The sequence below is a fragment of the Chiroxiphia lanceolata genome, chromosome 18 (assembly GCF_009829145.1).
Source record: "Chiroxiphia lanceolata isolate bChiLan1 chromosome 18, bChiLan1.pri, whole genome shotgun sequence".
In the NCBI taxonomy this organism is placed as follows: Eukaryota; Metazoa; Chordata; class Aves; order Passeriformes; family Pipridae; genus Chiroxiphia; species Chiroxiphia lanceolata.
Window position 1 is genome coordinate 9,474,262 of NC_045654.1, and position 27,074 is coordinate 9,501,335.

Here is a 27,074-nt window from a genome sequence, read left to right on the forward strand (position 1 = left end):
CTCACGCAATGCACCAGACCACAGAAATGTCTGAAGCTGCTTAGGAAGGAGGACTCACGGGACAGCTTGGAATACCTGGTTTCACTAATCACACCTATTCTGTTCAGTTTTAGAAAGGAAGTACAAAGTCATAGTCAAAGTATAAAGGGTTGAGTAACAAAATTTGGGCTGGGAGAGGGACAAACTCCTTGTTTTCAATCGCTTCCATGTGCCAAGGGAAAAATACTTCCAGCTTTCTCCAGCTGGACATTATTTAGGCTGAGGGATATTTCACTCTTATAACTGATTTTCCAAAGTGCTGCCTTCTTCCCATCACCCACAGCCTTCCTCAATGTGCATCTAGAACCAAAAAGCCAATGACAGAGACACTGGGAAATACCAAAAGGTCCTGGAATTAATACCTGATGTATTCTTACCACATTTTCCCAGTACAGCATTTCTGCACATGGATAACATGTCCACTGAGGATGTTCATACTCATGGGTGTATCTGCCCTGCCCTCAGGTGCTTCTTGCTGTGTATGACTCAGCTCTGGGTTCTGTTAACCACTCCTTTCTGAGCATTTGAGCTGACATCTAATTCATTACGAGCAATCTGCTTTCACCACCAACAACCTTCTGCCTGCTGATGCAGATATCTGATAGACCAGGCCCCATTCATGGGCAGGATTTACTGCAGGTAATCAAAAACCAGATCTTCGACTACAAAAACAAAGATGCTGGTTTACCCTGAAAGTACAGTAGGGTCATAATTCCCAAGTTGTTTTTTGTTGTTGTTAGTTTGTTTGGTTTTTTCCTTTTCTTTTCAAAACTTGTGCCAAAGACCTGAAACACTCAATAAAAACCAGATCAGCAAAACCAGGGTGATACCTAAGCAAAAAGCTCTGTTCAGAGTGAACAAAGGGAACAAGAAGATGGTACTGGTCCACTCTTACAGAAGCCATGATGCAGAACTTCCCATCACATCAAAACCAACATAATTTTATCAGTGCACAACATGTTCTAAGAGCAAACAGGAAGCTACACGAATTAAATTAAAAATAAAAATCACCTTTACTGTTATTACTGCAGGAGAGTGCTGAAGTGGAACAGCACACACAATTTCTTGCTGTCAAAGGTTTTTGTGCCCCAGTCAGAAGAGCTGAGTCCTCTCACATTAAAGTTGATGGAATCAACATGAAAGTACCATTTTGAAGAAGGAGAAAATAAGACACAGAGCTGCTGGCAGGGCTACAGTCTAGTACCCAGATCTTTCAATCCCCATTTCAGCATCCTAACCATGATGCAAGTCTTCTTCATTGGGCTTGAGTAGGGACCTTTACCAAAATCCAGGAGAACAGTCCCCAAACAGGGAAGCTTCTCTACTCCTGTTTTGCAGTAGTCAAGCACAGCCTTAATGGTTACATTAGAAAGACAATTTTAAGGGTAGACAGGAGCTTACCTTTAATAATGGGAACACTGCTGCCTCAGGAATGGGTTTAATTAGTACTTTTGAGCCTGCACTCAGGTGCAATCAGAAACAATCCACACCAAGTCAGACTGACAGTCCTTCAACAACAAAACTGCTGGAGAATAGCAAGGGATTTGAGTTTTGCTTTTGTTACTCAACGCAAGGCTTGTTCTATCTCATTGTGCACAGTTAAGTTCATGGGAAACCAACTCCAAGCCCTCCCACCAGTAAGGCTATTCCTGCCCTTTCAGAAGTTGTGGTCACCACAGGACCATGTGTTCACACCATGTTATGCATGCAGGCAACTTTAGACTGCAACATCTGTTTCCATGGCAATGGGGCTACATCAGCAATCCCTGGGTTTAGTTCAGGCCATCCTCACCCAGGCTCCAGCTCTGCACACCAGCAGCACACCAGTGATGTCACCAGTATCCATGGTGCCCACAGCTGAGCTGTCCCTGTGCCCTTTGTGCTCTCACATCCTTCATGGGTGACAAGTACTTTAATCCAATTACTGCTGTTAAAAAAAAAATAAAATACATGAAGGGCCAGTGTCAATACTTATTTAGGGAAGGAAGGTTAGTTTGAGTCAACAAAATAATGATCAGAACACGAGGCTTTACAATAGCACTTTGACTCTCAGGCTCGTTGCATCGAACACATAGGAATGACCTGATGCTCTGGGGAAAGAGGAAAAAATCTGTTCCTCATCAATGGCTTCATTAATAAAGGGAAAAGAGCAGCTGTTTTAAACATCTCCCTTCTAGGTTTGATCAATGGCTGGGCAATGTGCAGTGCTTCATTCCATACCCTCCTGTCCCCCAAACACTGATGCTTCACCAGCTGAACACCCTTCTGACAGTAACCATAATGGAATTATCATCTGTCTTCACAATACGGCACTGAGCAGCTGCAATTTCCAGGAAATTTCCCCTCTGGGTCCTTCCAAACTCTGTAGGGAGCTGCCATCTGATCATTCCAGCCTGCAGCAGGGATATTATGGAGGGGGATCTTCCCTCAAGTTTAGCAAGCAAGAATTGGGATATCACCCAGGAATTGCCAGCCTGTTGTCCCATGCTTCAACAACTGCATAACACTGCCTCCAAGGAGAAATGAGGCACACAAGGAGAAGAGAATGTCACCAGGAGGCTCTTCTTGCCAGAGAGAGGCACATGTAGAGCTGCAGAAGCAAAGCTGGATGTGCAGAAGGCGCTGGAGAAGGAACCGCTCTCACCCCAGGAAGTGCATGTGACCTGTGCTGCATCTGCAGCTCCATCACCCTTGGCTGCTTTTCTCACAATGTAAAACATTTTTTTTTTTTTAAAAAAAAGCCCTAAAAGTTAAAGGTAGGACAGACTGTCAGCGGCAGAGCCGCACGAGATGGAGCAGAAACACGCACAGCATCAATTTGTACCAGTGTTGTAGGAACTGCATTATTTAGAGTCAGGGCCAGATATTAATGAAGCTGCTCGTACAAAAACAGGATATTTTGGGGACAATCAATTGTGCAGGATCATAAATAATTTACAGCATTAAGAGAACCGTTCTCATCGCCACTCATTAATCACTTCACCTTACAAAGATGCCCAGTCATACTCCTTTAGAGTCAGGGCTGGATGTGCCAGAGGCACATGAATTAGGAATCACTTGATTATGGAGATACCTCAAACTTGTTTATGCCACATGCTCAATCTTTCAAAACGTCTTCTACACTTCCAGCTCAGTATTTCATCTACTTTAAGTATTTCCTTCTGTGTCTTTAAACTGATTTTTCACTGTATTAACTATTCCACAGACATTGTGAATTACTGTCCCTGCTTTAGAGGGAGGCAAAGCGAGTTGCCCATTAGTACATTGTGAGTCAGAGACAGAATTTCAACTCGGGGTGTTTTGGATCAATTCTAATCCTCTGACTACATCCCTTAGATTTTAGGAACACAGTGCAATTGTTCATTAACAATAGGCTGTATCCTAAAGTGCCAGAGGACTGGCTTAAAGAAATCCCCATAGTTTTCTTAACACTTAATTCGTTACTTGCCTTTGGGTATCTGAAAAAGTGAGAACCTAATCTCAGTCAACAGTCAGGATTTTGTCCACACATCAGAAGCCTTCTTTCATAAAAATAAAAAAAAATAAAGAAGGGAAAAGGATTTTTGACAGCCAACAAGCTCAGTAGGATTAGCAGTGCTGCATCCTGTATTAAAACCAGAGCAAATCTGAAGTTTAAAATAACGTTTGTATTATAAACCTTATCTCAGTTTCATTCAATTTTGTTAAGAGAAAGAGAGCACATGGGAACTGTCAAGGCAACAGAAAGTTCACTGCCCTATCAACTATTCTTTTTGGAATATGGTATGGAATCACAGACAGTGAAAGAACTGTTCCAGGATAACCAAAGATACAAAAAGGCTTCAAAACCAGAAAAAAGGAAATGTAGAAAAGGTGTTCTCTATTTTCTGTATGGTTTCCCCAAATGAAACTTGTAGGGGTGTCATTGCCACCTGTGCAAATGAGACCCCACATATGGTAGCACTGAATGTGCCTGTACTTACCACCTCTGTTCTCAAAGCTAAACATCTGCAAGTGTCTTATTCTCCTCTTCCACAAGGATGCAAGTCTCATGATCACAAAGAAAAGCATATGAAAACCAGAAGAAGAAAAAAATATAGAAGCCACAAGTTTTTTTAATGCTGTAGCATATAAAATGGGGGGGAAAGCTTCAAACCAGGCTTTGCTTTTAGACTTGCAAGTCTTCCAGGGTCTCTGGAGCTGTCAGCAGTGTCACCTGCTTTAAAATTAAAGCATATACATGTCTGTCCAGATGGTCAAGGCATCTGCATGTGAAAGAAAAATAATCAGCCACCCGCTTCTTCAGTGTCCAGAGATGAAGGGTTAGTTTGCTTTCCCCCACTCAATCAATCCTTCACCATCTGCTGAGCCTGCCTGTGGCTGCCAAGTGGAGCTGAGGGTTTAAGGGACACAACTTCTGCACTGGGTATCAGGACAGGGTGTCTCTAATTACCACCACCAAGCAGCTTTTTAAGTCTATTTTCAAAGGTAGCTTCCAGAGAGTTACATGGAAATGAAGGAGAAAACAGGACAGTGCAGGGATGTGGAGAGTGAGATGATGGATGAACCTTTGCAAAGGAGGAAAGCAATGGAAATCAGGATTCTCCATCAGCAGTCAGGATAGGTGACTACAGCACACTGCAGATGCTTGGAATGCACTCTGATTTGTCAGGGAAGGCAATAAATGCAAAGCCCTGGAGGACTGTAGAAGAAAGGTCATGTTAACAGATGAGAGAAGCCCTGAAATCCCAGGAAAACAGATGGGTTACCTTTCATGGATTGCCTCAAACAGGAACCAGAGGCCTTCCCCCGTCACAGACCCTCAAACTGATGAACAACAAAGCATTAACTTTATTAACTGGGAAGGGTGACACCACATCTTTAAGTGTCATCCTCAAAAGGTAATCACTGCATCCAGAAGAATATTTTTAAGGCACACTTTGGAGGAAGGTCACAGATACTCAGAGAAATCTGTATGGACAAAATGAGGACCAGACTTACTTAGAGCAGACAAGTAAGCTATGCACAGTGATATAAAAATAAGTTTTAATAACAAGAGGAATTCTCTCGTCTTATGAAAGGGTCAGAAGGGCAATGGTCTCTCGGAATCTCATGGCATATGGAACCACAGTAACGAACGTTATTAAGATGATAAATGGCCTGACCTTTGGCTAATAAGATCTTGATCTTTCTGACAAATGCATTCAGATCTCGTATTCCAGGCTTTTATGAAACAGGGACTTAACGTGTGCATTGTTTCTGGAGTGAGGGGGAAGTGCACAGAAAGGAAGGTTCCCTGAACACACAAGAAAAGGATGCCAGTGTTCCAGGAAAGGATACCTGCTGAGACAAAAACATGCAGGCCTCTTAGAAGAGGAAGAATGAAGAGACCCTTTAACAAGAACTTCCTGGTGTGTAACACAGATGATCCTGCCCCTTTGTGCCCAACAGGCTTCACCTCGCAGAGACTCAAAAAGCCCACATGCCTTTGGCGTGATGTGTCTGAGAAGTCCCTGGCTCATAACTTCTGCAGGAAAAAAGAAATCCCTAGAGATGGTTACAGTTGTCCCCTCCATAAATGGTTTGTGCCTCATGAAACTCATTCCAGTGCTCAACTCCAGTTCCTCTCTGCTTAGGACAGGAGGCTGCAGCTTCACCACACCAAACCACAGCTCTCCCAGTCCCAAGGACAACTCTCCAGACCGAGTTTATCAAGAAATCTCTCACCCTTGGAAGCAGGACAGGCTTTTAAATGTGTATACAGATTTTAGGAAAAAGTTGCATCAAAAGAGGTACAAAGAGTGATTTCACTGTTTTGAAAAATTTACCTGTTTTTTGTACAAGAATAAAACCAGGTCACAGTAGGAAGGAAGATCACTGGTTCTGAGCTCAGATATAAAAATGTTTTAATTTGGACATCAAAAGAGACAAAAATGCAGCAATGATGCAAGAAGGCCCTTGTGCCTACGGAAAAGCTAAAATCCAACTGCTCTGCACCCAACACAGCAAGGGCTCCCAACCTGGAGATGCTGCCAATGCTGTGTGAGAGGTTTCCCATGAAAATATGGATATTGAGAGTCTAAAATTTAATAGAGAAACACAATTCAGTTCAGATCTGCTAGGCTTCAAGTAAGTCAAGGGTACATTAAGCCCTTGCTGTAATGTAAAATTAATTTATTTAGGGAAGAATTTAAGTGCTGCTTAAAGTACTGAAACCACTGACTCCGTAGATAATATTTCAGAAGCCAGCGGAAAGCAACTTATGAGACTTTTTGCTCTCTCGCCTCAAATTTAAAAAAAAAAAAAAAATCAAATTAAAAAGTAAAACAGCAGGCCACTCACCTCAGTTTTCACAGCTTTATACACCAGCCTGGAGAATTGAGGTATAAGAGGAATTACAGAGTAACATGGGCACACACACAATGATTTATTGCACGTCTCGCCTGCCCAGTGGCGCAGAGAACCGAGAGAGATGCTGGGTTATCCACCGCACAATTTTAGTTCTCCCATCCAGTAAACACAGCAAATATGAGTACAGCCTGTTCCCATTTAATGCAAGGATCCTTTGCTACTTGGGCATGATGCTGCTTACATCAAATCTGGTGGAAATTTTTGTTAAGACTTCTAAGAAGAAGGAGGGACTGTTCTCTCATGAAAGGAGATGATGGACCCTTCCACTGCAAAGCAAAACCCTCCATGAAAATGCCTCTGAAAAGTGAGCACAGCTTGAGTGTGAACACCCCTGCCCACATGGCTTTGAGGCACCACTTCCACCAGAGGGGCTCAGGTGAAAAAAGGCCTTTTGGAAAACTTCCAATTGGACAATGCTGAAATCTGGGAAAATTTATACCTGGACCAAAAAAACTAGGGAGTTTTATACCAAGTGGTTTGGAGTTTAATGGGAATCTTCACTCATGAGCTTGAAGTTAAACAAGTATGTGCTTGAGGCTCCCCAAAACCCTTGAGGAATAACTGTGGCATCTTTTACACTGCTGGAGAAGTGCTTCTTCCAGGACCAGGCTGTCTGGTGTCTTCAGCACCAGACATCCCCATACTGCACACAACAAACGACTTTGAAATGAAACTTTTGCTCTTAGGAATTGTTCCTCTCCCCAGGAACTACCTTAAATCATTCTGTTCTACATTTCAGCCAAAGATTTCTAAGAAATGCCTCTTCACTGCTGTTTTATACAGATATTTCAGCTTGTTCCTCTAAGGGGGTTCAGCAAACAGAACTTCCTTCTCCTGTGGCCTCTTCTGGCGTTTCAGAGGGAAAATAAAAAGACAGACACGAAGCACTTTCTCATTCTCTGAAGAGGACGGAAGCCACGCTCCCCACTGCTCCCTCCCCAGTGCTTGTCTCAAAGACAAACCCTCCACTTTTAAATCACACTGAAGAAAAAGGACATTCGACACCCTGGTCTAGGAAAAGCTCCTATTGAAATCAGCAGGAATCTTTCCACCAATTTCAGGAACAACTGAAGCAAATTGCTACCAAACTCCAAACTCTCCCCTAAGTGGGCTCTCTGGTTTTGTTATTGCTTTTTGTTTCCTTCAAATTTGAGTTGAAATTAGTATTCTCCAGGAAAAGCACAGCTAACTTTTCCTCTTGTACTACTTGTACGAGTAACACAGTAAAGTCACTTGCTTGTCATGCATTTCTCCAGCTCCATTGGACCTTGGGCTCCAGGCAGTGTTTCCAGCTCAGCTCCCTGCTCCAGGTAAGTGGGAACAGATCAGAGACCTGACTTGCACCAGCTGTTGCACCTGATCCAAAACCAAACCTTATTTTGCTGCTTATCAATGCAGTAGAAAATCAGAGCAGGGCCGGATGGCAATTTGGAGCTGTAGTTTCTCAAGTGGTTTCCTGGGCTGGTGAACTTCCCCTTGCATGAAACCTTAATGGCTTATCATGTCCTTTTGACATTCAGATATGGCCAAAATCACTGTCAAGTAACAGAGCAGAACCCAGTGTTCTGCTGTAATGAAATAAAAATAAGCAATTTAACTCCTGAAATCAAAAAGCAAATTCATCACCCTGACCAAGTCCTCCACATCTCCCAGGAGGCCCCAGAGACACTCCCCAGTTAAAGATTCATCCTCTGTTAAATCAGGTGGGCAGTTCCTCCCTAATCAAATCCCTTTCCCCTCGCTCCACTGCTCCTGACAAGTTCTGCACAGCCAATACTCTGCTGCCATCCACCAGCTCTTCATTCAAAGCAGCAGAGCCAGATTAGGAAGACAAAATTGTTAACAAATTAATTACAACGATATTCAAAGCAGCTACAGTGTCAGGAAGAGGTACAGAAAAATGCAGCCACCTAAGAAAAGTGTTTACTTGCTTATGCCAACATTTAACATTTAGGTTAAACACATAAAGACAAGATATTTGTGTCAGAAAAAGGAATTTGACCATTATTACCAGAAAACACACAACATGCATCGTTGTACCAGTCAAGTCCAAGTGCATGAATCCTTAAGGAACACAGTTGGATGGCTGAGAGAGAAATGGGGGAGTTGTGCTTTTGCTTTGGGGTCTGCTTTTTTCCTTTACTCATTTCAGGTTTTAAGCCAAAGCAGATTTTTTTTAGCATCGCTTTGACAAGCAGAGTTCTCCTGCAAACTCAGTATTAGATGTGTTCTTTGCTGGATGAGCAGAATTAAATTTTATTTAAAGTGTGGGACAATGAAATAACGTTTCAGATTCATTTCCTTTTAAAACTGCTCCTGGTTGGATTTCAAACACTGGGAGAATATGGGCACAGAGGATTTCAGTTACAAAACTCCAACATTTTAATTAACTGCTTTATTGAAGAGAGGGAACTCAACAAAAATTCCCATCAGTATTCAGAAGCCTGTTAAAAATAATCTACACTTTATGCCTAAACTGATTAGTATCTGTTTCACGGTGGTATGTAAGCACAGAAATATTACATCTAGATTTTTCCCACACTACATTCAAAATTAAGCCTTTGGTTTACTCTCTCAAATCTATATTAGACTGTTTTTTCCCAAGAAAAGAACACAATCCTTTGGTTTGCAGCTGGAATTGGCAAGACAAGTAACCACAGCCCACCTGGGAAGCCGTGGCTGCTTCCACAGGTCGGTCAAACAAAGGTTCTCTAATTTAAGAGGAAGCAAGTCATAAACTGAAGTTCATGACTTTCCCTACTTCTCCTTTGCAAGCAGAGAGCAAACCTCAAATTTAAAATAAGGAATTCTGCAGCAAGACTCCCCCATTCCACATGTGTCCCCATTCCAGCCTCCACTCCCCTGCATGGCCCCAAATGTCACTGACCTGTATCATGTACAGCTGGGCGATCCGATATTCCTCCACACTCATCGGAAGAGGGATCCGATATTCCTTTATGAGCATTTTGGATACAAAAATCTTTTGCCCTCTCAGAAACACAATCCAGAAGCTTTCAGCAAAGGCTCCCTAAATAATGGCAAGGAAATGCATCGAGGATCCCTGAAACAGAGAAAGGGGATATAAAAGGAGAGAAGTGTTTATTTTCTATTCTTAGTGCAGAATATCCTCTTAGGAAAAAAAAAACAAACCAAAACAACAGACAAACATTAATTTTTGTAATAGCTCTGAGCTTACTAGCCAGAGACAAGAATCCCTGGAGTGCTACCAGATCCTTGGTATCAAACTGAACAAAATCTTTGAGAAGAATTTTGATTTGCTTCAGGGGATACCATCAAAGCTATTACCCTCCTGACCTTTGCCACTGCATCACTCAGACTTTCATAGGCAGCAGCATCTCCATGGAAGAGATGTGACAAAAGCTCCAAATGAATAGCCAGACCTTCTGCTGCCAGACAACAAAGTCTCTCTCCAGTGTCAGCAACACACCAGAGATGCATCCGCTCAAAGGCATCAGGTTTTATCCTCTAGATTCATTTAGCAGCAAGAAAAGGCAATAATTAGACTTGCTCAGCCCTCAGTAGCACTATAACGAAGGAAGTCATTTGGATTCTAACAATAAAGACACCGGAAATGTACTTTTCTTCCCTGTTTTACTCTGAATTAGGTAGGATCCCTTCTCTTGCACCTCCAAACCTGGTGGCAAGATCCTCCTGCCACTGGTGTCAACACCAGGCTCATTTTTACATTCCCACTGCATGAGAATACAGTCGAACTGCAACACAAAATAATCCCATCACATCCCACCTCACGGCAATTTAACAGAATTATTGCTGAACAATTCAGGGAATACAGCATTTACTACACCACAGAGCAAAGCAGGATATTTTCAAATATTTTCAAGACTCTCTATGGGCTGTGGATAGAGACAATAACATCATGTAAGGAACTGGGGGGGGGGGGGGGGGGGAAAGGATGACTGGTGAGGAAAAGAGGACACCAGAAGCAAAAAGTGTCTGTTGCCAGGCCAAGTCAGCCTCAGCAGGATCTGGTGACCACTCACAGCATTTGCTTGGTTCCTTCTCATCACCAAAATCCACCTTTCCGCTGTGCCTGCTTAGTGGAAGTCTTCAGATAGAACTCCTGGAGCAAAACCAGCCCCAAACTCTACAGCTGGTGAAAAAACCCAACAGAATAAACCCAACCAATTGATCCAGTGGATTAAACTGTGATGCGGGAACCAGGAAACCACACCAATATCAACAGCCCTTAGTGCCAGTCAGTGTTTGCACAACACTTCACCAACCTTTTACGAGGTTTAGAGAGGTTAAAACACATGCCCATGGTCACAGGGCAACTGGGGACAAACCCCAGTGTTTGTAACCCACATTTACTGCAACATCTCCCTGGTGGGGACACGTGGGGACACTGCCCACAGCATCCCAGCCAAGGCTTTCCTGACCCAGGGCTGTGCCACAGTGCTCCCAGCTCGCTTCCCTTTGATTGCCACAGTTCTAATTTGGCACTGAAGCAAATCCATCCTGGACTGACTCTTCTGGTGCTGCGTCATCTAAACAATTTATTCTCAAATTCTATTCTCTGTTGCATTTCAGTGCTGTCAGAGGAATCTGTGCATGTGGAGTGGGGCACAAAAAACTCCTTGCCATGGCAAATCCTGAAGAGAATAATTCTGGGAAGACTGTGCTTCTCAACATTGCTGTGCCTATGTGCATCCACACGCACGTGCAGGATTTCCTCCATCAAACTAATCCTCCAGAACAGGTGGAGAAAATCTCATTAAGTGGATTTTAATTCGTGTCATGGCAAAGAACAACAGTTACCACCAGAGGAGGGATCTAAAGCACCAGATCTGCAATGGGACAACAAAAGAATCCCAACTTTTTGAGCTAATGGCACTGGGAGACTCAGCTACATGTCTGGAGTAGTTTGTTATGCTTTAGAGATCTTTGAAAATCAGATTTAAAAGCTTCTCCTTCTGTTTCCCAAATGCTCTGAGAGTGATTCTGCTCCACCATCAGGACATCGGTCACATCTGCCTCTGCTGCTTGCTAAAACCAGGATATTTCTATCGATTGGAAGAGATGAATAAAACAAAAAATAGAACCTAAAAAGCAATAAAATGGCAGGAAAACAGTATCAAGATGGAAAAAATGTGTTTATAATGAAGTACCAGTCAGGTAATAATTCAGATGGCTGAGACACAGAAGGTTTATTTTATTACAGACTAAAAAGCCCAACATCTTGGCCCCAAGCAGGCACAGCAGCAGCCTCACAGTGCCCAGCATGTCTGGTCACAGCAGTGGCTCCTGCTCAGCTTTTACAGGAGCTGAGGATTTGCTGGGATCTTCCCCTGCAGGTTTATTCCCTGTGGTTGATGATTAAAAGAAGAGTTTGGGCTCAGCCCCCAGATCTCTGAGCAGCAGCAGGTCCTGATGATGTGCTCCCAAAAGCCTCCTCCAGCAGCCACCCACTCCAGTGGCTTCAACCAGTCTCCCTGAAGCTGGGTGGAAAACAACTCTGGAAACACACTGAGCAAGGACAAAATCTCAACCTCAAACCAAGAGGGCTAACAAGGAAAGGCTAGGAGCAGCAGCCTGACCCTAAGGGAAGCACAGAGAACAAACCTGACTTGTCTGGCTTTTAGTTAGACTGGTGAAAAAAAAAAAAGAATCCAAAGTAAGTTTGCAGTTTGGGCTGCCTTTGAACTGAAAATAATACATCCTAACCCTTCCAAGAGCAGTGGAGTCCCGGTGGCAAACCAGGAAAGACAAACACAGGTTATCACCAGGTTCAGCCTGGGGGAACACCATTCCAAGTGGGACAGAAGTGACAAAACCACCCTGAGGACAGCAGCCTCCTTCCAAAGTCTTGGGACTTCATGGACAATCAAAGTTCACCAAGACCAAACAAAACACATAAGTTTGTCTGCAGGCATGACAGAGAAAAGAGAAAGCCCTTCTGGAAGCCAGGGAGCCACCACAGCTTGGGAAGATGGGTGTCAAAACACCAGCTGTGTCCCTGGCACTTCTCCACAGCCAGGACATTGCTACAAGCAGCCAGAGGTGTTGGAGATACCCCACGTGCTGGGATTAGCAAGCAGCCAGTGTTTCACCACTGCATTTTGGCTGCCCAGCTGCAAGACTTTCCATGGGTTTGCCAAACAACTGGGACCAGTGGCATCCAGAGGCTGTTTGCAAACCTCAGCCTGCAGGCAGCTTCCCAGCAAGAGGAAAACAGCAGTGACGCAGGACATTTCCAGACTGGCTGCTATTCCTGCTATAGCCAAGTGGCACATTTGTACAGCCCGTTATTCAATTTATACCCAGAGCTGTAGTAACTGTGAGAACCAGGCACATAATTTTATACCTCAATTATTTTAAAATCAGGTTCTCAAAGCATCATAATTAGGCTGCAGAGTCAATATCCTGCTGCGATGAGTCAGGTCCACCTCGGAGCCATTGCTCCAGGCTGTCTGAAGGCTCAGCACAGCCTACTGCATTTACTGCCAATTTTAACAGTTTACCTCTCAACAACAAACTTCCTGAAAAAGGGCCCTTGCTTTAAAAGCAGGGGAGGACTATCAGGATCTGCAGAAGCTGAACAGATCAAGAGACCCAGCAGAATCTCTCCATTTAGCCCATGAACTTGGTGTTCACTTTGGGAGCATCAGGGCAGCCTCCCTGGTACTAAAGGAGGGAGCAGAGGACTGATGACAACTGACAGCTTGTAATTAAGGAGTAAGAATCAGTGTGTGAAGGGTGGTTAAACTGCGCTACTCGAGTGCTGGAGGCCAAACCCCAGCCAGGCTTCCCAGGCTGGCCCTGAGGGGATGGAAACTGAGTATGACAGCAGAAATCCCAGCTCCAGGGTAGGAGAACCACTCATAGTGTGGGTTCAGGCTACAAAAGGGCTGTTACAGCTCTCCCAACTGTCACCTCAATGACTAATTTTTGACCAGCTCACGTTTTCAGTGCTCAGCTTGCTGAGCACAGGCTTTTCAGGGCTGCAGTGAGGAACAGGAACCCATCCCATGCCATGGCTGTCATAGCCCATTTTCAACAGAGAGGAAAAAGCCTGAGACGCAGAGAGCAACTATAATGAGCTTCTTCCAGTCTCACGCAGGAGGTTCATTTTACACTATTATAAAGTTAAATTAAAACCCATTATGGAGGGTCACACAGTAGCCAGGAGCAGAGGCAGGTACCAGCCTCAGGTTCTGATCACACACTGCCTGCAGAAGTTGAGAAAAACCTCCCAGATGAAAGAACAAACTCCTAAGCTCAATACCCTTGACTCAGCTATTGAACAATTTTCCTGGTAATATTGTCCCATAATTGAGAAATGAAAGATAATTAACAACCAACCATAAGAAAACCAAGCCAAACACTTAGTGGCAAAAGGATGAGCAAAGGCATTACCTGGAGACCTCACCTACCACCCTAAAGACCTTCCTTAGGTTCTCAACATCACCTTTATCCCCCAAGAAGATGCCTCCTTGAAGAAAGAGATATCAAAGAGATGTTAGCTCTTGGTCCCAAGTGTATCAAACACTTGGACTTTGGGAAGCAACACCAGGCTTAGACACCCAGCCACCTTCCCTCTCCTGCAGAGTTCCCTGGAGGAGGATGCAGTGCCCTGCTACGACTGGAAGTGCTGCATCCATACTGCATTTGCATTTATTTATGCCTTTAGAGGCAGCAGCATAAATGTGAAACAGATTCCTGGGGCCCAAGTCAGCAGTTTTTAACAGCAGCCTCACCTCTCACACCGTGATTAATGCGGCAGTTTCGCTCCTGGCCCAGAGCAGTCTGGCTCAGCTTTATCTACCCACAGTAGATCTGCTGCAAAGACCATTTCCTTTATCTGCCACTCGTATCCCGCTTGTCCACGGCATCCCTGCCTCTCAGGAGTCTTTCATCAGTATCTACAGAACATGGTTGTCAAACCCTGCTCAGCCCTTACTCCAGCACACGCAGCCTGTGATCCATCACATGGACCCATAACTGTCCTGCCCATGTCCCGCTGCCATCTCATTGGGAAGGACCACAGGACAGAGAGGAACTTCTTGGTTTGTGAGTGCATGACCATTAGCACAGTATCACAAATGGACCACAATTGTCTCCATGAATCCCTCATGAATGACCACCAAAAAGAGAAAACACAGTTTATGAGGGTTTTCCAAGATGAATAGTGAGTGCTCATATTTTACTATCCCCTTCTCTCCCCTCTTCTCCCAGCCTTCCCAAAGTAATCCAGTGGGGTTGTTTTAAGCCATGTTTACATTGAAAGGTTAAAAAGCCCCAACATTTCTATTTAGTAGCTTTGTGGCCATCATTATTTGCCATGACACTCATCACTACACTCAAATCTGTCTCACACACACAAGCACGTGCGATAAACTGATGAGACAGAAGAGCTTTTTGGAATTAGTCGTTCTCAGCTTTCATAGTGTGGGTCGTACCTACTAACTGACAGCTAAGCAGATTTAAAAACTCATCAGGCCTTGGGGAAAAAAAAAATAGATCAAAAGTTAAATCTCCTTAAAAGTGCACAGTTCACACACTCACGGCTCCAAGGCCACTGTGTCAGTAAGTGACGTTGGGTGCAGTCGTAGATCCTAATCACACATCTCATCTGTCACAGCTCCTTCAGAGAGACATTTTCATGCAGATGCTTACACAGCTGAGTTTCATGACTGAGCTTAGATCCCATATGACAGTGAATCAGCAGCTAATGAACATGTGCCCATATCACAAAACCCCAACAGTCTTCCCAGCGCAGCAGCAGCTGGAGCTGGGGAGCTCCCTGTGCCTGCTTCTGTGGGCTGGCCACTGCCACACAGCCAGGGAAAAAGGAAGAGAAAAACACAACATATGTGGAAATCAGCCTTCCTCAGGCGTAAAGCTCAGGGCAAGCTCCAAAGCTCTCAAAGGCACTGCAAGGGGCTGAGGATAAACACTGCTTGGTAAGACAGGGCGAACAAGTCACATTTACAGTATTCGGTCTTTTTTCCATTATTAGATACAATTTGACGTCACTTATAGAATTTAAGAGCTCATTGTAAAGCAGACATTTATTCCAAGTGAAGGATGGAAACAGTCCAAATGCAATACAGTGACACTGGAGCTATTAAATCTTGTTATAGTTCACTGGGCAGCCAAACAGTGGCTCGAAGCAACATGAGGGAAAGGGAAGGGGGGGAAGTAACACCACAGCAAAGCGTGCACACACCTACCACCTTTTCTCCTTAAATATTCTAGGATATTGTAACTGTTTCTTCGTACTTTCCATTGCTCTTACTCCTTTAACGTCTCAGAGAGGAAAACTTGACTGCCTGCCTTCTGCGTTGTAAGTGATGCTGTGCAAAGCCAGCCAAGCCCTTTCCATGCACACACCAAGGGGATCAGGTGAAGTCCATCAGCTGAACTTTGGCTGGAAAATTAACATTTCAAGTCCTGCCATGCCTGGAGGTTACACAGTAATGAACTAATAAAGAAGCCATTAAAAGAACTAATAAGCACAGTCAAGTCACAGATGAGTTCGGAGGGAAAGACAAACCAGCCTCTAATCCTTTTGCTGTACTGGGGATAAAGATGAATATTAAAAAGCACCTGACATGAAAGGTTAAACGTTTCCAAATCGTCTGCATGAAGAGAGCAGCCATAAACCCCAAAGTCCCGTGGCCTCACTGCAGAGCCAGAAGAGCTAAAGCAGCTGTGCTTTTAAAGGGGTTGCTCTTAGTCCAAGTCTCTCAGCATCAGAGAGATAGCATGTTGAAGATAAGCAACAATTACACACACATATATAAATATAGATGTGTAATGTATATATATAGACAAATATATATAAGCATACATATATATATACACACAGGGAAACAAAAATAAAAGCAGCACTGAATGTGGTGAGTGCAGCGTGTTCGCTGAAAACAGACTGAAAATTGCTGGTAGCTCATTAAATTACTGTAAAGAAAAATCTATGCAATGCCACAGGCAAGAGCATGGTCAGGATTTTCCTTTTGCTGGTGGCACATCCTTTAGCTGAAGGGCCACTGTCACGCAGGAGCAGCACACTGTGGGCAGCAGTGGCAGGGAGGTGGGAGACTGGCCAAGTTTAAAAAACAAAATAAACATATCTTATTTCCAAGGTAGCCTCCCTGGGAGGTTACTGCATTTACACTTCACAGCTCTGGGTGCTACAATCCCTCTTCCTGATGGAACTCAGGAGAGGGAGCAGAAGGGAGCTTGGTGCAGTTCCCACAGGTTGGGCAAGGCTTCACTTCTATTAAGTAGTAAAATGCCAATAAGAAATCCAACCAGGCTCTTAATGTCCAGGTCTAGACTGCCCCTGTTCTTTCTTTCTCTCTGTGAGCTGCTGCACTGGAAATTACACTTTTTTATTACAATGGCAAGAGCAGAAAGTCATGAAAACTTTCATTTTGCCAGTCACTAAGCATGAAAATATGAAATTGAGCTGGTGACCAGCTCACCCAGAGGGTCCCCAGGTACCCAGCAGAGCACAAATCCTGCCCAGACCCATAAGACAAATGGCCTTACAGCTAAAAATCATCAGGAAACAGGACTATTTATCTTTTAAAAAAGAAAACATTATGAATGAAGAAAATCACTTCAAGCTGCAGAAACAAGGAATGTCTCCAGATTGTTTACAGACATAAAAGGCTTTTGATGTCTAACCTCAGTTATCCTCCCTAGGGTTCAAGCCCCTCCCTTGTGCTGAGCTCAGGAGAGCCAGCAAATGGTTCATTAACTATGTTCTTCCTCAGTTCCTCGTTTTCATTTTCAAAGACACATGTGATGCCTCTTTTCCCTGTCTGTCTTCTTCCCTCAATCCACATGTGTAAGACTGGTGTGAGCCACAGCATTCCTAAGGAATGAGCAGGATAACTCCAAGTCTTTCCTCTGACTCCTGTTCACACCCCTCTGCACGATATTTGCCAACAGTAGAAGGCAGTTGGGGCCACTCAGTCCTAAACCCACTGCAGCTGTAATCTCACCTCCCACAGAATGGCAACCACTCAACTCATTCCCCATTTTATAGCTTAATCATGGCCCTTTACACTCATCTTTTCCAACATACAGCCCATTTCAGACTATTTCTCGAGGTTAATTTGAATTTTTATCTCCAAATACTCACAGATCCACTAAACTTGCTTTTGAGCCACAAAAATGCAATTTTAGGATTTGAGTCGAGATTGGACAGACCCAGGATTGCTTCCTCAGTAACTCCCTACTCAAACTGAAAAGGACATCAACAGCTACTCCACTTTTTCAGTAGTTACAGTCCTGGCAGAAATAACATTTGATTACCTCGCTTCTGCAAATACCACGTGGAAAAGGGAACGAGCATTCAAAGCTGCTTTCAGAAAGACAATTTCACTGAGGAAAACACTGTGTGATTGCAAAGGAAGTGTCAGAGCACCACAATACTTCACGCTGGTTTCATTAGGCTGAGATTTGCCTTGCCTAAGGGCAAAGTAGGGATGGAGAAAATAAGTCCCACTCCATCAGAAGAAACTTGGAATGACACCTAAAATTCTTACATGGGAAGCGAGACAGACACGGCAGTGAGGGCCATGAAAAATGGTGCAATTGAGAGGCCATTTTGCACAAGAGTAGTAAATGTTTAATGTCTCTGTTGCGTCTTTCATCCATAACACCAACAGATTAACAAGGTTTCTGTGGCTTCGGAGTTTTGATCTTGGAAATAATTACAGTAAATATTTCATAAGCTCCTTTGAAAGTTTTGTTTCTTCTTTAATAAAGAAAAAAGAATCGCTCACCACTCTCCGACTGCAGCAGGGTAATAAAAGCACACAGCTAATCAATAACCACTTTCTGTTCATTATTCAGCACATTTTGGGCTGGGGTTATTTCTTCCCCTCTGCCATTTCACATCCCACATATGGAGTGACGGTGCATTTTTAAACCATCAGATATTACTGGTTTTGCAAATTATCCTTTATGTTAACCACAACATGGAGCATCCAGCCTCTAAATACCACCTACATCATTTAGAGGGTTCCAGGGTGTTTTCAGCTGAGCCAGCCAAGGCAGAAGAGGCCAAAGTGAATGACATGCCAGATCAGTTCTGTTTCTTCCTTAGTCTGGGTAACAAATTGCTGTGCAATTGCTGTCCCTCGTGCCTTTTTAAGAAGTCTAAAGAAGGGTAAAGTTTTTGTTTCAAGTCATTTGGATGCTCCCAGCTCCAGGCTCCTCCCTGGGGAGCTGGTGCTGCTGCTGCTGGGACCAGACCTTCGCTTTGCCCCGGATCCAGCTGCTGCACTGGAGCCACAGCTGCATGTCCTCAACACTCAGGACCTTTGCACATGCTGCCAAACCGGGTGCAATGGCCACCTCAGGCAATGAGAGACTCCCAGGGATACTACCAATGTTACCCACATCCCCAGTTCTCACCTCCTCTGGGAAACCCCAACACATTCACTCCCCACTCCCTCCCCGCCAAAGAAAACCCCACCCAAAGGACACACTGTGATCACTTAAAGTACAACTGAAGCTGGAAACTGAATCAAAGACTTGGGAAAGAGAAAGGCACATGGATGAATCCATCAGACTACTCTCACTTTCCACGAGCATAAGCAGAGGAAAAGCAGCCACCACGAGAGACAGTTCTCCCTTGAAAAAAATCAAACCCTTAGGATGAGAGTGGAATCAAATGGAAATCTGCCTGAGACATCAAAGTACCCACTGTCACCCCTCAAATCCCAGAAAACCTTGATTTATTAGTTTAGCTAGAGACATGGAAGAAACTCACTATTTATTGGTGCTTTTTTTTTTTTTTAAATAACCAAGTTTTCATGGCAAAGAAATGGGAGTGGACAGTCTTACACACACACAGTGTAGGAGGCAAAGTGAGCATGGACTCTGCAGTTAGACACAGGCTGGAGTCATAAAAGACAAAATATAAGATGCCCTGCGACATGGTATTGGAAGCAAAAAGAAGAGTTAAATTATATTTATTCCTTCAATGCAAAAACCCTGGAAATTAAGTTTTCAAAGCATCCACAGCAGATACCTGCAAAGCATTTAAAGTGCTACAAAAAACCCCAAACACACACATTTGGTTTCAGCTTCTTGCTACTCTTTTTTTTTCTTTTTTTAATCACCTCTTCAATTCCTTCTCAGAATGTACCAACCACCTTCTGTACCACCCCAGCCATCCATCTTCGGAATTCCCACAACTCAGAGAAGAAACCTCAGGGACCTCAAGGCAGAGGACACCTGGAGCGAAGTCAATCCTAATAAAACACCTGGGTGCTGAGACAGGCTGGAGAAGGCTGATTACAGAGCCCAGAGTGCTACTGTCATTTCCCAGAGGGAATCTCCTGCACCTCTGGATATTTAACTTCTGTTCAAGCTTTCCTGAACACAAAGCACAGCGTGTTTCTACATAATATTTCTAAACCCTTCTCTAGATTAAACTCGGGGCCAGCTGTGCCCTCTTGCATTTGTTTGGTTTTCTTGATGTGCAATTTAATTGTTTCCAACATTTTGCAGGCTCGGTGCGAAACAAAGATGTGATAGAACAGGGAGAGGAAATGGCACCTTGGAAGGAACACAAACTCCCCCAGCCAACCTGGACACCCCCAGCTGAACACCCACAAATCCCATCAGGGCAGGCTCCAAAAAAAAAATTGTAATAAATGATGAATTTGCCACAAGCCAAGGACAGGAGCAGAGCCTAAGAGAGAAATGCAGGCACTGGCAAGAAAAGAGGAAGCAGCACTATCTGAGTCACCCTGTCTGAGCAAGCACAGAAACTCAGGAGCAGGAGAGCCCGGCTGGGCACTCCTTGCAGCAGTTCCCAGTGCTTGAGAGATGCACTAAAGCTCTGCCCCGGCCTCAGGGACAACCTCCATTATCCCTCACTTGGGGGAAATTAAGATACAGAGAGAAAAATTTTCTGGTCCAACATCCAAGAGAGAATCAGTGACAGAGCAGATTCAAGAGGTTCTAAGTCCAACTTTTGCTACAAAATACTTTTTTTTTGCAAATCGAGGAAGGAGTGGAGTAGCTCAAGTAAATTCAGTTGCCCTGATAACTAGCCCCATTCTGCAAGAAAAAGATGTGAAATTTCTTTTTTCCTCTTACCAACTACCTCTCAGGCTATCAGTAATTTCTGCAGAAAATAAAATAACTCCCGAAAATACCGAATTTCTCCAAGAGTCCAGAGGTTCTCTGCACAAATCCCACTCCACCTCCTGTTGCTCACAGACATATCCTTTTCCTGCTGGAAAGCACCTGGAAGCTTCAAGAACTTTCCTGGTTTTTTGAAGTCTAGGGTAGATCCAGGTTTGATTGATGCAGAAAATGGAATAAAGACTGGCAGAACTGTCACCATGACACTCCATGGCTACATGACACTCCATGTGGCTTCATGACACTCCATGGCTACAACCAAACATTCACTCCTCCCTCTTCCAGAAGGGCTACAGATCTTCTGTTTCTACAGCTGACAAGAAAAGAAACTACTCAAGATCAAAAGATGCTCAAACCCTCACAATGATATCCTCCAAATCTCATGGAAATAATCCTTACTGGGGATAATATTCTCAGCTGTAATTAAGTTGTGCTCTGAACCCAATATTTGCATTAATATCTTGGGAATCATAAACCAAATTCACTTTTCAGCTGTCAAATCCACAAGACAAAAGTGAAACAAAACCTTTGGCCTTTTATTCTGATCCATTTTGCTCCAGAGCCCCTCCCACAGCCTCTCCCACTGCCACTGGTTTCGGAAAGCCATGATTTGGCTTCACTCAGACTCCCCTCCAGGAAACAATTCTCTTTCCTACAGAAAATTTCTGGATGTAACAAACCATTTAACAGCCATAGAGTACATATTGTGGTTTCAGTCCAACAAGGCAAGCAGAGAGCTTTCCCAAGGGCAGATTTCTCATCTTCCTTGAGGACTCATGGTTTTATTCCTCAAATTAAATTGGATTTCAACTGCCTTCTCCAACTACAAATTCAACTTTACAAGTAAATAACGGTGTCGTGAAACACACCGCATGTCACTCTGCACATATGGGTCAAAAGAAAGTAATTTAATGTAAATCAAAACAAAAGAAACAAAATCTGTTTCCTGACCCTCTGAGGCCTGTTCAAATAAACTTTTTTCCTCCATTCCCCAACAAATACCCAAATTGTTTTGGGGGTGTTCTTTTTTGAAGCGTCCCTTATAAGAAAGTGTTAAAAAAGAAAGTTCCCAAAGGGTTGTGGCACAACATTTTTATTTCATTCGATGCACCATAGGATGGAAACCTTGTTCCAGCCGGGCACCAGCTGAGGGAGCAAAGCCCAGAGCAGAGAGTGTCAAACTCCATCAGTTCAGATTTCAGGGACCGAGTGGAGCAGTTCCCTGGCCTGGCTTTCCAGTTCTCATTATGGCCTGGCCAGTTGTTTCACACCTTGGGAATTTCTCCATGGCCACTGATCCAGCTCAGCCTGTCAGCTGTTGGGTGGCAGGAGCTCTGCACAGCCCCACATGCCCTTCGTTAAAGGGCATTACAGCTGTATTTATATCTGACATAAATCTGCTTTGTAAACAGTGACCTGATTCAGGACCAGGACTTTCTTAGATGGCCACAAGCACACGTGTCTGATGGCCCTGACCCAGAGCACCAGACCTGCCTGACCACCAGAGGAGATGCTGCTCTCAAAGCCTCTGGAAATGGCAGGTGGAAAGTGAAAACCACCAAAAGCTGGAGGTTTTGGCACATCCACAAAACCCAACTGTGCCTTGCAGATAGAGGAGCCAAAGGGCTCCAACGTTTCAACTTGATCACAACATGGCATGAAGAAAAGGAGAATTAGTCTGGGCAATAAAAGTTACCTGCAGTCTACAAGCAAAGCAAGTGTCTGAGGGACAGTAAAGTTTGGATAGCTTAGTCCAAAATTCCCTGCAAATTCTGGCTCAAAGTCAAAACAATCAGTAGCTGAACCAAAAATAATATCCAAGTTTTCACTCTGCAGGCACCAGAGCCTGTTTTCTCATCTCGTTTCTATTCTTCTATTTGCTGCCAATTCAAAGCACGAGGACAAAAAAAAAAAAAAAAATCAGCCAATTAGACTTGTTCTTAGAAGTATTAAGCCCTTCTATATGAAGTTAGTGCTATCCACTGAGCCCATAAATTGCTGCTGAAGTACATAGGAAGCAGTCATGACATAACCCCAATTAATTCTGAACCAGGTCACTACAGTCTAAGAAATATTTTTGAAAATGTTAATTAATTTCTAAAAGAATGTATTAGAGGGGGTTCTCAATTAAAAGAAGACTTTGAGGAGACAAGCTAGAGGAGGATTGTCCATTTTATTAAAACAGCAATTTAACAGCTATTCAATATGTAATAACTTCTCATTAAAAATCAACCCTCCCCCTTTTCCAGCAGATTAGCCACCCATTTGTCAGACACAATACAGCTTCATTAGCCTAAAACTTCAATTTCTGCTCTTCAACAGATTTGCTTTTATTTTGCTTCTGTCAGTAAGCAAAAATCCTGACTGACAGCAAAGTCCAGAAATCAATAACACAAATAGGGCCTTAGTCTTTCAGGAGATCCAGACTGTATTTTGATGCAGCATTCCCAGCAATTCCAGCTGTGACAGCACATTCAGCCAACTGCTGCCAGGAGACAGGTAGGAAACCCTGGGATCTACCTGAACAAGGCCGCCCAAACACACAGCCCAAACAAACATCCATGAGCTGTACCTTGTCTGGAGCAGCCCACAAATTGTGCCTTTTTTCCACCCCAGGACTACCAAGCAGCACCTGGATATCACTCCAAGGACTACCTGGCCCACCTGGAAGTGGCAGGGCGTTGTTGAAAAGATGATATAAAGCAATTTCCAGTACTGGTGTCCAGTACAATCTTGAGTTTTCAGTTTAAGCTTTGTCATCACACGTGTAAGACAGAGGTAGACACGTTGTTCTGGATGGAGATGTTCAACCTGTGCTGAGGCTCCACAGACCTGACCAGGAGCAGGTGGGAGCTTGGGCAGGACAGCAGGGACAGGTCCTGGGGCTGGGAACCAGCAACGTGCAACCCTCAACACCTCCGAGAAAATGTACATCAGATCTTATGAACACAGAGAGGAGAGATGCTGAAGCTCCTGAAAGGGCAACCCTAAAATAAGTAGATAAATAAAACAAGTAGAGCCCTCTGACTCCAGGAGGGAAGTTTGAGCATTACTGAGTGGAGAAGGCACCCCACGAGAGCAGAAAGGCAGCTCCATGTTTGCCTCATTGCTGCAACCTCAGAGCTCATCTCACATTGACTCTGCATGGATTTCACCACAGAATCAGAGCTCTAGGAAGTCCATATTAAAAGATAACAGAAGCTGAAAGAGGTTACAACTAAGGCTAACACCACCCAAAATCTACAGCAAACAAAACCATTCCAGTCTAACATTGATCTGCAAGGACCATTCAAGCTCCTCCTAAGACAGTAACAGCCACATGCACAGCCTTCAAGAAGAAGGGACACCTTTCCTCCAGCTCCTGATGCTGCAACCTTGGGGAATGAATCCAGGCATCAGCAGAAGGGGAAGTTCAGGATACGTACTGCATTGGTTTCCAGGAGAAGATTTATCATGTCACGTGAGACCAACATTTTTAGCCAAGATGGGAGAAAATAGACAAGCTGCAAAGCTGCCCTAAAAATACCAGTCACGATAATTACAAAGGAGAAATGCAAAGCATAAGCAATGGCAGCACTAACAATCCTGACTTTTAGTGACGACCTGCATTTTTTTTTAATTACACAGACCACTTCTAGAAGCTTGTCTCAGTTGTTCAGGTGTGCAATTTCCGTGTTGAGCGTTTTTTAAAAAAAAGAAAAGGCATCAATTATGTAAATCCAGGACTTAATCCTCTCAGTTCTCCCAGGAAAACACAAGCTTTTGCCAAGACTAGCTGTCCCTCCTTCCTCAGGACTGCACTACTCAGTTTCAGTATTTTTAATAAAATTGATAAAGATCAAAGCCACGTGCTGGTGGCAGTGGCTCTTCCCAAGGCACGAGCCAGAACATAAACCAGCTCCAGCTCGATGAGTAACTGCAGGGCTTGCAGCAGTCAACAGTTGTAATAGAAAACTTATTTTTGTCACCAGAATCAGCAAGGGTGACTCACAACAGGCTCAGGGAGCCTCGTTGATGAGTTTCATTGTTATTCAGTCACTTTTCACCCTTAATTTTCAAAAATACCCTGAGTGACAATAATGGCAATAGAGTATAATAGCCATAATTAGCTAAAGGGAGAGAAAACTTCCAAGTTCCAAACTAAGCAGTATTGCTGCTTCTAAAACTGCAGCAGAAATGAGGGATGCAGTCGATTCCACTGAAATTAGGAGAGAAAAGTCTATGGAAATTGGCCATTCTCTTCTGCAGATTCAGCAACAACATCCAGACAGCCCCATCAGGAGACAGAACAAGAGCAAGGGCTGTTCAGAGCCTCCGCTTGGAGGATGATTTACTGCTAAATACATCAGAAGCATCTCCCACTGACAAAACAAATAGTATCAAAACCAAGCAAATCGTTGCCTTCTCAAGCACAGGTTAATGCATTTTTTTCCCAGTGATGATAAAGAGGACAAAAGGACAATGGCAAGCTTTGAAAATGATGGCTCGGTAATTACATTTTGGAAAGCTTTCCTTGCATTTTACACCACTGAAGCCACTCCCAAAGCACCAGCAACACTGAGAAGTCAATGTGAAACTCGCCCTGTTGACTCGGTGGATGCAAGGAGCGATGCAGAGGAGTGAACTTGTTAAGCCAGAGGTCAAATTTAGGACAACCACTACTGCTCTTCAAAACACCAAAGTTGGCTGAAATCTTTGTTTAGGACTAATGTCCAGCAGCTTTCCTCTGAACAGGGAATCACATGGAAGCTATTTTCTTTGTGGAGTTTATTTTGAGCTGGAAATATTTTCCACTTCCACAGACAGGCAGGACTGTAACTACACCACGTTACAGAATAATGACTGAATTTCTGAAGCCTGTCATAGGGGAAAGTAGAGAAAGCTGCATTTTCCTCCTTACAGTGTTTATTCCTGCAAAAGTTTACTCTCTCAAAACAAGGTCATGTGCTCCTTTAGCAAAACAGGACCCACCTAACAGGTTCTGGCCCATCCATCATCCTAGGCAAGAGGAGGTAATCTGATTAGCCAAGAGGTTAAAAATTGGCCATATCTGAAGGAGAAGGAAGTCATTTTCTCATATTCCTCTCCCTGGCAATCACCCCCAAGATTTTCAAAACAGCAGTGTCAGCCTCCCAAACACTTCCCAGTACTGAGCTCCTCTGGGATTCAGAGACAAACTTCTCTGGAAGCCCTGGGTTATCTTGTCACATTTATTAGAGAAAATGGTTTGCTAAGAGGATGTGGTAAAAGCCTGCATTAATACCTGCAGCTTTATCCACACCTCCAGCCATGTCCTCCAAGAGCATTTTTGGGATTGGCTACAAAAACCCTCCTGGGAGAGGCTCTTCCACACTCTTCACCTAAACCAACATGTGCTGGGTGCAGCACAAGGGGAGATCCCAGGACAAGGACAAAGCAGATGATTTACTGTGTTCCTGTAGCATCTTTCACCTCAAGTGGCCCAACATCTCTTACTTCTGAAATGCTGCCAGACCAAGGGCAATTGGAGCTCCAGGAAGAAAGGTATGGAGCATAAGGAGGTTTTAAAAGTCTCACGTGAAAGAAGAGGGTGAACTGCAAAGTGGTATTTACACCAAAGGCAACTGTCTCCAAAATCCTACCTCAGCCCCTTTTTTAGGGTTTGGGGTGCCCTAGGACCAAAGCCTAAGTTATCACTTAAGTTCTGAAAGTGGAAGAGGATTAGGTAACTAGATTCCTTTAGAGTTCAGTTCTTACACCCAAAGACACTCCCACCATCTGCACTGGACAGTCTTTGGAAGAAGCTCCCTGAGCCAGTAGAGCAGATGAACACAAAATTATGGTAACAGCAAGCACAACCCTCTTACAGCTCCTCAGCTGTGAAGGTGATTGACAGTATTTCCAGATCAAAAGCCTTGTTCAACACAGAACCACCAGTTAGACAATATTTTTCTGTGAATGGTAAGCTGCTGTTAGCTGGAACACAAGGTGCCTCTTTTTCCCCCTAAGACACCACTAATCCTGTATGCAGGGCTAAAATACCTCTGCTGCCCAGCCTGGTGTCGTCAGTGTTGAGAAACACTGGAAACCAGAGTGCTCTGATTCACACTAAGGACAGCTGAAAGAAATGTCAGCAGTTTTTATTTTTAAATGCATGGAGCTGTGCGAGCAGGGCCAGGAACATTCCCAGTTCCCTCTGATGTTTTAGCACTTTAGTACGAATTCTTCTGAAAAAGGTGGTAGACAAACGTTCACTTGATAATGCCCTTCCTGGGGTCAGTCACAGAAGCCCCTCTACTCCTTCAGTCCCCAAACCAACTTTCCCACCCCTGGGACTGCTCCCATCTTACATCACATCCCAGGGGACTGGGGATGGTAAGGTCCATCCTCAAGCCTGTCTGGAAACACCAGTTTCTGCAGCTTTTTGGATCAATCTTCTCATCTTCAGAGGATGGAGAAGTCATCTCTGGTTGCCATTCCTGTAACTGGCACCCCAGTTCATGTCAAAC

The 27,074-nt window shown here is 44.0% G+C and overlaps 1 protein-coding gene across 1 annotated transcript in view; it reads right to left on the minus strand.

Annotated features, from left to right (window-relative positions):
* PITPNM2 (phosphatidylinositol transfer protein membrane associated 2) overlaps positions 1 to 27,074 on the minus strand; it is a 128,822-nt gene that overhangs the window by 55,161 nt on the left and 46,587 nt on the right. The window contains 1 exon segment of the mRNA XM_032706232.1: positions 9,317 to 9,490. Coding sequence (XP_032562123.1) covers positions 9,317 to 9,394 — 78 coding nt within the window. The 5' untranslated portion in view covers positions 9,395 to 9,490.